Consider the following 12,575-nt stretch of genomic DNA (forward strand, 5'->3'; position numbering starts at 1 on the left):
TCGATATGTTAGCGGCAACGTGTAATATGCAATTTAATATATAAATACATGGAATTGTTAAAATTCTAAGTTCTATAAATTTATGTTTATAGCAAGTTCTATAGTCCAGATCAGTTACAATTCTAATAGCACACCTTTGAATTGAAAAAATTCTTTTAACGCCTGAAGTATGTTCCCAGGTAATAATTGCATAACACATTATTGAGTGGAAGTATCCATAATATGCAGTGATAACAACATCCTTAGATACTACGGATTTTAAACATCGCAATAATGCTTTCTATAGTTTGACAGCTACCTGACTACAATGAGTTGACCAGTTTAACTTCTGATCAAGTGTCACTCCTAAAAACTTAATTTGTGTTGAGTTTTTTACATTGTGACTGTGTCTCAATGTGAAAATACGTTTTTCCGTTTTTGTTTGATGAATTTTTAGTCTCTTATTTAGTAACCATTCTTCGATATTCTCAATAAATTGATTATCGTCCTTTAATTCGTGACATCTACTCAATAAAGTTGTGTCATCTGCATAAAGAATAACATTGTCTTTCTGTTTAACATTGACACGATACTATCACGGAAGTCGCTCACATTTTTAGAAAAACATAGATTGTAGACCGGGATCAAGTTTTCTAAGACCGGCAATCTTTCTTGGCGAGAGGTTTACAAGCATTGATCACTTTCGTTAACGGAATCCGAATAACAGTCAGCGTAGATTTTGTAATACTAGCAGTTATATCAAAAAATCTTTGCAACTACTATTAATAGCATTTACAATATCTCGAACATTATTGAATGATAAATCAAAGGATATCGAAGTTATAGCATAACTTGTAACTAACTTGGTCTTTATTTTGAGACGGAAGTGAAGGGCTTATTTCGTCAGAAATGCTCACAAAAAAGTCATTGAATTCATCAGAAGTTAAATTTGTGGTACCTCCGCAACTCTCATGGCTATTTTGTTTTATTACCTTCCACATAGCCTTGATGGGAATTTTTTATAAAATTATCATTGGCTCTAATTTTGTCTTTACTTGTAACGAGTGGTTTTATTTCGCGCCAAATTTCATTAAAAATTTCGAATTTCTTGTCATGATAGTGAAGGTCACCCTGTATATTTCATTATTTGTTCCGGTTAGAAATTTTGTGTTTGGGCATTTCGGTTCGCTCAAGACTATGGTCCGATAGATTTAATTTCGCTCAGATTTAATTTCGTCGTGGGAAGAGTGCAAAGCTGATTGACGTCATCATGAGTAATGCGAGTTTTTTGTCGTTCGTTTATCAACTTTGGCGCCGTCTGGACCGAGAATAGGAGCGGATGTAGCACCGAGCTGTCAGAGATAAGGGAGTTTCCACGTCATCAGCAGAAAACCGTGAGATCAGTTTGGTCAGCAGTTCTTTGAGGTTAATGACGAAGTTAGAGTGGGTTAAGTCTTATTTATCTGAACCAATGGGAGAATTTCTAGCGGGAGCCATTTTTGTTTTATGGTAATTTGGGTGTGGTTTTTTCATTTCAATTCTGAAGAAGGGGATCGTTTTTGGAAAGACTCGCGGCTAGTACGTCGAGGGGTCAACACGTACTTTGAGTGATCGCGTTTTAAAAAAGACTCGCGGTTAGTACTTCAAGCGGTCAACACGTACCTTGAGCGATAGTTTTGGTACACTTGGCGGTTTGAGCCACCGGCTTATTTCGGTTGCTCCCAGTTGCGTGCTTTTTGCACCCGTTCCGAAGTGTTATTTTCTTTTCGTGTTGATTTTTTGGCGAAGAAGGCCCACGTTTCAATCGGGTGATATTTGGGCGAACCCTTGAGCTTCACCCCAGTTTACTTTGGATGCAGTGAATCGCGTTAGGATACGTTGTGTTTTCTCGAGGATATATAATTCCAAGTGCTGCCCTAGTCCTCAAGGCGCAGAATTTCGGGATCCGCCCCAGGTGGAATTTCCTACTAGTGCCGTAAGGTCATTTGTCGAAGGAGCGCTGCGTTTCGGAGAGATATTTGCCCCAAGAAGAGCTGGTGAAATAATACTTTGAACCATCGCGGTTTACCGTCGGATAGTGATCATAAAAGTTTGTGTTCTGCCGTACCGCTAACTCAAAAATCTGTATTCCGCAGGCGGTCAAAGCTAATAAACTAATAAAATAAAATTAAATACACTGTGCTGTGTAGAAACTTTGGCAACTAGCCGTCTCCCACTCGCCACGCGAAGGATTTCCGGGACTAAGTTTCCGTTTCAAACGCTAAACTTTGCTTTCGTTCCGAGGAAGGATAGGCACCGTGGATTTTTGTTTCCGTGTGTTAAATTCAAGCCACCCCTAGGAAGTCACAGAGACCTAAGTGTCAGGTTTCATCACATCCACCCTGTACCAGAGGAAAGAGCAGTTCACAAGATCGGCTGTACAAATGTTGTAAAGGTTAGTCTAATTACATTTGTAACATTCTGTAAAATTCCACTTTTTGGTAATTAAGCTATAGTGAAAAAAATTTTTGATTTGATTGTTTATTAAAGTCCAATGAACGATTACCAAAGAGTAGGATAAATTTTTGTGTTTATTTAAATAAGTCCCAGCCCACGCTGGATTAAAAACGATTACCTGTTGTTGCAATTTTCAAACTGTAGAGGATGGCCACCCCTTGAGTAAATTAGTTTCACCTGTTAGGATTTTTTAGTTAGTAGTTGTCATTGTTAAGCTAGTGTTTTTACAAGTAGAAGAGCAGAACTGCTAGATCCCTGTAAATTGTTTGTATCGCTAATCTCATTTCAATATATTATCTATTTGGTTTCAATGTGCCTGTCTTTAAAGAAGAACGAGGGGAAGGAAAGGGAGGAGTAGGAGTTGAGGCAGGAGACTGGTAGGCGGCAGGTCAAGGTTTGTTACGCAGTTTCAAAAGAGTTAAAAGCCCACCGATTTGAGTTAGCCGGAGCATTTATTTTTATCGATTGAGCAGCCTGAGAAGAAGACGGTTTGCCTTGCCGGGCGGAACCGATGGTAATTTTCAAGTCCAGAAGGAACCACCGTAGCATACTCAATTCTTTTTTATAAAACTTTCTGTGTACTTGCCAAGTAGGCCAAGTAATAGATAACTGAATAAATGTTTATAAAAATGAACATTAATTTAACCTCAACTTCACTCAAACAATAACAATAATAACAAAATAACTAGAACTACACATAAACACAAACAAATTCTTTATGTGGACAAATATAGTGAATATATTGTTTGGAGTCAGAGGTGTTTAAGAAGTTGCCTACACGTAGGGGTTTTCATTAATATCTGTTTTAACGGGCGTCTAGTCACATTTGCGTTTAAATGTTTGCTGGCCCTGGCAACGCGGCGATGAGACACAGAATAGTGTGACACGTTGAGTGTAAACACGTCAGATGCTAAATTTTACATATTTTCAAATTGTTGCTTTAAAATAATTGATTTTGCCTTTTTTGCAATTGTGGTAATGTTATTGATGATATCCTGCTGATAGTAATTACCCGTATTCCGTCATATAGCTGATCAATCCATTTTAAATTTTGCATAACCTTACATATTTCGGTATTTCCTCCATAAATACATAAAGCATATTCTAATTATTTCTAATTACAGGAAAAAATGGGTGCAGTGGAACAGCCGTGTTATACCCTTATAAATGCTCTCAGTGACTCAGAACCCTATAATGAAATGCAATTAAAAATTGACTTGGAAAAGGGGGATGTTAAAGTTAAGATCGAGGCATTAAAGAAGACCATAAACATGATTTTAGCCGGTGAACGTTTACCTGGGGTGTTGATGATTATCATACGCTTTGTCCTTCCCCTACAAGATCATACGGTCAAAAAACTGTTGTTAATTTTTTGGGAAATCGTTCCAAAAACCTACGGGGATGGTAAACTTTTGCAAGAAATGATTCTTGTTTGTGACGCGTATAGGAAAGATTTACAACATCCAAATGAATTTGTACGTGGATCTACCTTACGATTTTTATGTAAATTAAAAGAACCCGAGTTATTAGAACCTTTAATGCCAGCAATTCGTGCGTGTTTGGAACATCGGCACTCTTATGTTAGACGAAATGCTGTCCTAGCAATTTTCACTATATATCGCAACTTTGAATTTTTAATTCCTGATGCCCCAGAGTTGATTGCAACGTTTTTAGATGGTGAACAAGACATGTCTTGCAAGCGCAATGCGTTTTTGATGCTATTGCATGCAGATCAGACACGTGCACTTTCTTATTTAACGTCCTGCTTAGATCAAGTGAATACTTTCGGTGACATCTTGCAGTTGGTTATTGTAGAATTGATCTATAAAGTTTGTCACAGCAATCCACTGGAACGGTCGCGGTTTATTCGATGTATTTACAATCTTTTGAACTCGAGCAGTGCTGCCGTGCGATACGAAGCTGCCGGGACATTAGTCACACTATCCAATGCCCCAACTGCAATAAAAGCGGCAGCCACATGTTACATTGAGCTGATTATCAAAGAGAGCGATAACAACGTGAAGTTAATTGTACTGGACCGTCTCATTGCATTGCGTGAACATCCCGCGCACGAGCGTGTCTTACAAGATTTGGTCATGGATGTTCTGAGAGTGTTGGCGACACCGGACTTGGAAGTTCGCAATAAAACGTTAGGCCTAGCTTTGGATCTTGTCTCCTCACGTAACATTGAAGAGATGGTGTTGGTGTTAAAGAAAGAGGTCTCAAAAACGCACGATGTCGAACACGAGGACACTGGGAAGTATCGGCAGTTGCTAGTTCGCACCTTGCACTCTTGCTGTATTAAATTTCCCGACGTGGCTGTCACTGTTATACCTGTTCTAGCAGAATTTTTGTCGGATACTAATGAATTGGCTGCCACCGACGTTTTACTATTTGTCAGAGAAGCTATTCAGAAATTTGAGCACTTGCGACCTTTGGTAATTGAGGTAAGGTGGTTGATTATGTTTTTAATTATCTAATATTTCAAGTTAGCAATAGACAGTGCAACACTGAACTAAATTTCCAAAAAATTATTAATAAAATCATCAGGGGTTGCAAAACAATGGAACGAGGAGAAAACAGAGCCCTGAAATTGTGCACCGAGTTGTGCACACTAATTGCACTCTGATTTCTCTCCAATATTACTTTGTTACCTCGTTTGTTACCTACTGTAATTCTACTTAATTCCACAAATCATGTACTTAACATAATAATAAAATAAATCCAACTAGTATCTGTGTGAATTGCGCCCTACCCCATTTAGGGCTCATTCTACAATGCAAGATGATTATTATTATTATGAACTGTAGAAGAAGTAGAATTTTGTAGAATTAAATTCCGAACGTACATGCAAACATAATTATTATTTCATACAATTTTTAGAATTTTTTAGTTTTTTATAGAATTTTTTAGAATGTAAAAATTTTAGATTTTTGTTTAGAATTTCCAAGAATTTTTTTCGAACGCACTGGCACATACGATTAAGTATTGTTTTAGACAATTTTTAGAATTTTAGTGTACACAAATTTCAAGTGGTTTAGTCCAAGGAGAAAATCACTAAAAATTTTTAGTTTTTTGTAGAATTTTTAAATGGTTTAGATTTTTTTTAGAATTTTTTAGAATACCCAGAATTTTTTTAGAACTTCTTGAATTTTCTATTGCTGAAATATGACCTCGCACCCTAAACCACCTGGCCAAATTTGACTTTGCACCCGGATAAACTGCCAAAATTTGACCTTGCACCCTGGACCGACTACAAAGATTTGACTTTACACCTTGGGGCCAACTACCGAAATTTCTACCCCAGGCCAACTGCCAAAGCACCCTTCCCATTGTCAAAGAACCCTTGCCAACTGTCAAAATTAAGGTGAGAATTGTTCCACAATTTCCAGAATTTTTCCAATCGTCATCTAATAAAAACATTATTATTATTATTAAGTGCGGCAATACCTACTACGTGTAAGGGAGTATAGCTCCTAAGTATATGGGTCAGATGGGGGTCTCTGTTTATTCCAAAAATATTTTAATCCTCCATACCACTCAGTTTTGTAACCACTATTAATTAAAACTTTTTTTTAAATTTTATTTTTGGTGTAAAACAATGTACAATGTCAAAACTAGCATTAGTGCTCGTCCTCATTCTAAATTACATTGTCCAATAGAAAACGTTCATTTGTAAGAAAAACTGTAAAACAGGGTCCAGGGTTTTCACTAAGTACCATTCTATTGCTAACTTAAATATGCGTTGCGTGTGTTTTAATCATGATTTAATGTGTGACAATTTTTAGAAATTATTGGAATCGTTTGCGGAAATCAAATCTGTCAAAGTTCACCGAGCAGCATTATGGATTCTCGGGGAGTACGCCACAACCGTCACCGATATAGAAACCGTTGTGAAACAATTTCATCTCACCCTAGGAGAAGGAATTTTGTTGGAGATTGAACAGAAGTTAGTAAGTGGAGAAACCTCGACAGACGGCGCTAGTGTTCCTCAAGCCACAACTACTACTGCTACATTAGTTACATCCGACGGCACTTATGCTACACAATCTGCATTTAACACAGTCCAGTAAGTTACACACTGAATTTTCGTGTGTTAGTTGTATGTTGCAATTATGCAGGAAATCCAAAAAGGAACAAAGGCCACCACTTCGTCAGTATTTAATGGATGGAGATTTTTTCATAGGAGCTGCACTTGGTACAACCTTAACCAAGCTTGCTCTTCGCTACGGGTTGTTAGTCAATGAAGCCAAAAGGAATCATTTCGATGCCGAAATTATGCTTTTGCTTTCGGGTATTATTCATCTTGGAAAATCTGGTAAGTGCGTAGTAAATTAGTTCATCCTTGGTGTGAGTCCAATTTAAGAAAATTTTAATCTTGATTTGAATTCATTTCTATTCACTATCCTTATATATTACAATTGACGTGATTTTATTTATTTCATATTTTACCTTTATTTTTGAGTGGGCGGGGTTTCAGCCAACGCAACCCACTATACATTTACAAATATCCATGCCCGAACCAGGGACCCTTAACACCACAGTTCAGCTGATTTTTGTCTCCATGCATTTGCAGGTGGTGACAAAAAGAATTATTCATGTTTAATCTTCATGTGCTAAATCCAACTCTTTGTTCTCTATTCGAGGTAGAATAAACAGAGATGTATGTGAATGGACTGGCATTTGGGCTAGATCCTTTGAGTATCACCAGAGAAATTGCCAGTGTTACTTAAGCATCCGATTTCAAATAAACCTGGGAGGCTTAAGGGGAAAGCCCTTGGAAAAATCATTCTAATTTTAGACGAATTTGGTTAGAATTTTGATCAGCATGATTAATTCTCTGAGTTGGAGGAGTGTCTGCCTCTAATAAAAAATGTGGTATAAGAAGTCCCATATACTGTGCTCGTTCAGTTTACTGTGCTGGAAAGTAATTCCTATGACCATGATTGGGACAGCTTTTCATCCAAAGCATTTTCAGCTAAACGACTGAACCGATTGGAACCAAATTTATTACACATATTGTTAGACGTAAAAGGAAGAGCTGAACAGCTTTTTGACTGAAACGCGCATGCGCAGATGTACCAGTGGTATCTGTGCTAGCCATAGCAAATTTTTTTTAGGATGCTATATGTTAGAAATTGGAGGTAGTAGCGGATAACAATGTTTTGTTCAGTTATTCTATACCGAGTTAGCTCAGGATGATCACTGGCTGTATGTTGATAAGCGCTTGGTTTTGGATATAATCTGTAACTGAAGAAGATATTCAGTTAGAACTTTAGAAGGCAACAGCTAGCTGTATGTAATAGTCTTTTGAAAATGTTCCTTTTCCCTTTTTTATATGGTTGTTATTTGGTTTGACGTACCCTGTATATTTTCTCTTTAGTGCAAAAAATGCGCAAGAAAAAATATGATAGCTGTGTGCGAGCACTTTTTTTAATACAACACTTGATTTTTAGCGCATTTCCACAAAAATAAAAAAAAATTGCGCTGTTGTGGCCACTTTGTCCGTCCGTCCGTCCGCTCGTTTTGCGACGCTACTAGTTCTTTATCTTAAGAGCTATTGTTCTACTTTTTTCGCTATTTTGTTCGTTAAGGTGTCGAGGCTTGCACCAAGGAAGGAATTTTTTCTGCGTTTATTGCTAAAAAAGTTATTGTAGAAAAACCAACAAACCGTTTTTACATGTTCCATAATTTTACACTTTTGCCGTTTATTAACCATCCTAGAGATCATTTATAATTTTGTATTGTTGTCTGTCGTCTGTCTGTTAGTCTGTCCGTCTGTTCCTTTGCCTGTCTGTCCCTCTATCTGTCCGTGTGAACGATAATTTTGTTTAGAAATGTCTGATCGCTTTTACATCTCCGTTAGTTATGAACTGAATTGCATGAAATTCAATATGGGCATAGCCTTAGCCATATAATACGCATTGCCAAAAGTTGAGTCGAATCAATTCAAAATTCACAGTGCCCTTTTCGCATCTCGACCATTTATAAACCGAATTGCAAACTTTTTTTCTTATAAAAGTATTTGCATGAAATTTGATACATAGACACTTGGAATAAAGGAAAATCTAATTCCAGTTTCAAAATTTGGTTTTGCGCATGCGCAGTGCCAACTTTTTTATTTATGGAAGAGTTTAAATGAAATGTGATACATAGGCACTTGGAATAAAGGAAAATCTAGCGTTTTTTGCCCTTGCGCAGTGCCAACTTTTTTTATCTATGGAAGCATTTAAGTGAAATTTGATACTTTGGCGCTTGGAACAAAAGAAAATCTAACATTAGTTTCAAAATTTAGGTTTGCGCATGCGTAGTTCCAACTTTTTTATTTAGAAAAGCATTGAAATGAAATTCTTCTTATAAACTGAAATTGAAATAGCATGTCAAAAATGGGTTGCTCTTGTGCAACGCAATCTTTCAATATTTGTGACCGGATTTTTACGATTTTAACAAATTTTACAAATGGGAAATGAATGCAAGTGGAAATGCGCTTTATGTAAATCGTTTACGATTACTTTTTAACTTGTTAAATGTATTTTATGAATCTTATTTCACAGTGTTTGTGGGTGCACTCCTCCAAAAGGGCTTGACGGATTTTTGTGAATTTTTTTTTATATTTTTGGTATGTATGAGAATAGATCGTAAAGTATATTTCATACCTAGATAATACTGATTAGTGATTCTGATTATATAGCCTGCCGCTCGTACGAGGTGAGGCGGCGCCGTTTTGCACATCTATCTGGTATTTTTTTACCAGTCAATGATTGTTTTCCGTTACAATTTTGCCAAACATTTGGATTTAGATTCTATTTATTTATCTGCTTCCAAGTGGACCCTACCTGGGTTTCTTTTATCCTGTGGATGGAGTCCATCCCTTCTCTGAGGTGAAGAAGGTGTCTGTCACGAAACGGACAGATTGACTACTTCTAAGAAACTTTCCTTCTATACAGTTTTTTATGGAAACCAGTTTTTCAATTAAAAAAAAGCACATTTTCCGAAGATTTTTCGCCAATAGTTCAAAACAAAAGTATTTTATCGAAAAAATGACTAGTAAAAATGTAGCTTATAAAAAACATGGTGGGTTTTTGATGTCTGTAGACCCATTACAAAAAGAGTTGAACAGTTCTTATTCATTAAAAAATAATGCATTTTTCATGGAGGTCATTATATACATGGTGTTTTTTTTTTCTAAAAAATAATAGTCATATTGTATTAAATGGATTTTCTAAAAATTTTGTAATGTAATGGGAACACTTTGTAGGTTTACCAACCAAGGCGATCACAAACGATGATGTTGACCATTTATTGTTTTGTTTGCGCGTGTTATCGGATCGCTCCACAACTATAATAAATATTTTTAATGATTATTGTCGCCAAGCGCTAAATGATATGTTGAATGCTAAAGAAGCAGAGGAGGCCGCCACTCAAAAGGCCAAAGAGAAAGTGAGCAATATAATTCAAGTGGATGATCCAATATCGTTTATGCAATTACAATCCGATCGATCTGAATTAGGTGAAAATGTATTCGAAACGTCCCTTTCGCAAGCACTTGTAGGCGGTCGAACTGCTACCTCTGAGACTACTTCGACCACAAAACTGAACAAGGTCACGCAACTAACCGGATTTTCCGACCCTGTATATGCCGAGGCATACGTCCACGTTAACCAATATGACATTGTCTTAGATGTTCTCATTGTAAATCAAACGAACGACACACTTCAAAATTGCACTTTGGAACTTGCCACTTTAGGCGACCTCAAGTTAGTGGAGAAGCCCCAACCTGTAGTCTTGGCGCCTAAAGACTTTTGCAACATTAAGGCGAATGTCAAAGTTGCATCCACGGAAAATGGAATCATTTTCGGCAACATTGTTTATGATGTAACCGGAGCTGCATCGGATAGAAATGTGGTTGTATTAGATGACATTCATATCGACATCATGGATTACATTGTACCCGCAACATGCAACGATTCCGAATTCAGACAAATGTGGGCCGAATTTGAATGGGAAAATAAAGTGTCGGTCAATACGACCATAACTGATCTATCGGAGTATTTGAAACATTTAGTGAAAAGTACCAATATGAAATGTTTAACTCCCGAAAAGGCATTGTCTGGACAATGCGGCTTTATGGCAGCAAATATGTACGCCAAATCAATTTTTGGAGAGGATGCTCTAGCAAACTTGAGTATTGAAAAGCCTTTTAATAAACCAGAAGCTGCGGTTACAGGGCATATCCGTATAAGGGCGAAGAGTCAGGTAATTTCGCTTTTTTGTAATTTGATTTACGCACACATTTATAGGGTATGGCACTGAGTTTGGGCGACAAAATTAATATGACCCAAAAAGGACATCAACCGAAAGTGGTGGCTGCATAAACAGAATTTATATTATTAAGTAAATATGTATGAATGTCACATTATGTAATACATTTGTAAGCTCCATTAGATGTATATTAACATATGATTTGTCTAATAGTAATAGTGTTAAGATCAAAGCTTTTAATTTGTGGAAGTTACCTTGATAATCCATGTAAATCTGATAATCAGGTAAAAATAGTGTCGCCAAAACCTAAGAAATTATATGTGCCCAACAATTGCTTTAAAATTTCAATTTTAAGTGATTCAGACTTTTTGTTACTTTTCACCACCCACACGTTAGTAAGGGATGTATTTCATTGGAGTAAAAAATGAGAAATACGAATTAAGTAAAACGTACTTCCAGCCGAAGGTAGAGGTAGAGTTTTCTTACTGAATCCGAAATACGCTCCCAAAACTGAACCAGTATCAAATGGTTTTCCACTTTCTTTATTTCAATTACGATCACTAAATGCAGAAAAAATCACGGAAATCATTAGAAATTTGCAATAAAAACTATTACGAAATCATTATTTAAGCATCTCTTACCTAAGTATTTTGATTTGATTTGATTTAGATAGATTATATTTCATACTTTTCAGGAAGATATGTTTCCCGCCACTAAATAACTTCCACACAAACTGAAATACATACAATCTATGTTTAAAGACAGTTCAAAAGCTCCCAAATATTTATTTCATAATAAACTAATTTTTTTTAAATTTATAACTAAACGAAAAACTACGCAAACTTCGTATGCTGAGAAAATAGACGGTATATTGGTCATGTGTAATTGTAGGTCGTTTTGAATGTTACATTTTAACGCTAGCTGTCAAATTAATTTTAAGGGTGACCTAAAATTTTCACGGGGTTTTCGGAATCAGAATGTTGGTGCTCATACCCCACTTTACATGCTTCGGAGGGTAAGCTGACGGTCCCAGCAGTCATACCACGACTGTTGTTAGATCACACAGATGGCTGTTGTGAGTGCCACCTACGTACCCATACGATACATACAGACAATCTGAATGACTGTTATTTTAGCGGGCGATGCTAAATAAAATGTTGCACGTTTTAGTTTGCTGCCAGATGTGCATGCGGCTCGTCGCCACACTTATGTCCTTTTGTATTTTTTGTTTCTTTTTATTTATATAGTTCATTTGTTTAGAAATGAGTTTGGATTTAACCAAAAAATTAATTGCAATTTTTATTCACCATTTATCCAGAACATAATTCCAAAATTGAATTCGCAAATATAATATTCACAGTGGCATAAAGTTAAGCGTGTTGACAAATGATGTGCTTTATAGTACCTTTTTGTAAAAAAATTCTATAGCGTGAAAAGGTACAGACTAAAAAAAATTTACATATTGTGACAACAATTTATTAAGGGGCAGAGCAAGGCGATTGATGGAAGCTTTATAGAGGAGTCGATGGTGGCCGTCTGTCTGTCTGTCCGTGCACACGATAAGTACCAAACGCTTGTGCCAATTCTGGTCAAACTTCGCACAGTTGACCTCTATACCACCTGTAGCAAGCCGATTGAAAATGGGTCAAATCGAATGAACCCGTGTGGTCACAACAAGATGCTCTACCGCTTTTTTAGATCCGCTTGAGGGATTTATTAACTGTAGCCCCTACAATTTCTCCAAACAAATCTTTAAAGGATGTGAATGAATTGAATAAACGCGCCTGTCATTTTTACATTAATAAACGATGATAATAATAATTCAAATAGTTTCCGAA

The 12,575-nt window shown here is 36.6% G+C and overlaps 1 protein-coding gene across 1 annotated transcript; it reads left to right on the forward strand.

The window, feature by feature from the left end:
* The first annotated feature begins 3,352 nt into the window (after nt 1–3,352).
* On the forward strand, nt 3,353–10,969 carry LOC116166714 (coatomer subunit beta). The gene is made up of 6 exons (XM_031481787.1): nt 3,353–3,548; nt 3,600–4,922; nt 6,264–6,544; nt 6,597–6,793; nt 9,734–10,731; nt 10,776–10,969. Exons 2-6 carry the CDS (start codon nt 3,606–3,608, stop codon nt 10,848–10,850), a joined length of 2,868 nt encoding a protein of 955 aa, XP_031337647.1. The 5' UTR covers nt 3,353–3,548; nt 3,600–3,605; the 3' UTR covers nt 10,851–10,969.
* The last annotated feature ends 1,606 nt before the right edge of the window (nt 10,970–12,575 follow it).

The sequence above is a fragment of the Photinus pyralis genome, unplaced genomic scaffold, assembly GCF_008802855.1.
Source record: "Photinus pyralis isolate 1611_PpyrPB1 unplaced genomic scaffold, Ppyr1.3 Ppyr1.4_LG3b, whole genome shotgun sequence".
NCBI lineage: Eukaryota > Metazoa > Arthropoda > Insecta > Coleoptera > Lampyridae > Photinus > Photinus pyralis.

Coding starts and splice junctions, on each gene's coding strand:
- LOC116166714 (XM_031481787.1), top strand. CDS start 3,606: ATGGGTGCAGTGGAACAGCCGTGTTATACCCTTATAAATGCTCTCAGT. Junction 4,923..6,263: donor TGCGACCTTTGGTAATTGAG/GTAAGGTGGTTG, acceptor GACAATTTTTAG/AAATTATTGGAATCGTTTGC. Junction 6,794..9,733: donor TATTCATCTTGGAAAATCTG/GTAAGTGCGTAG, acceptor AACACTTTGTAG/GTTTACCAACCAAGGCGATC.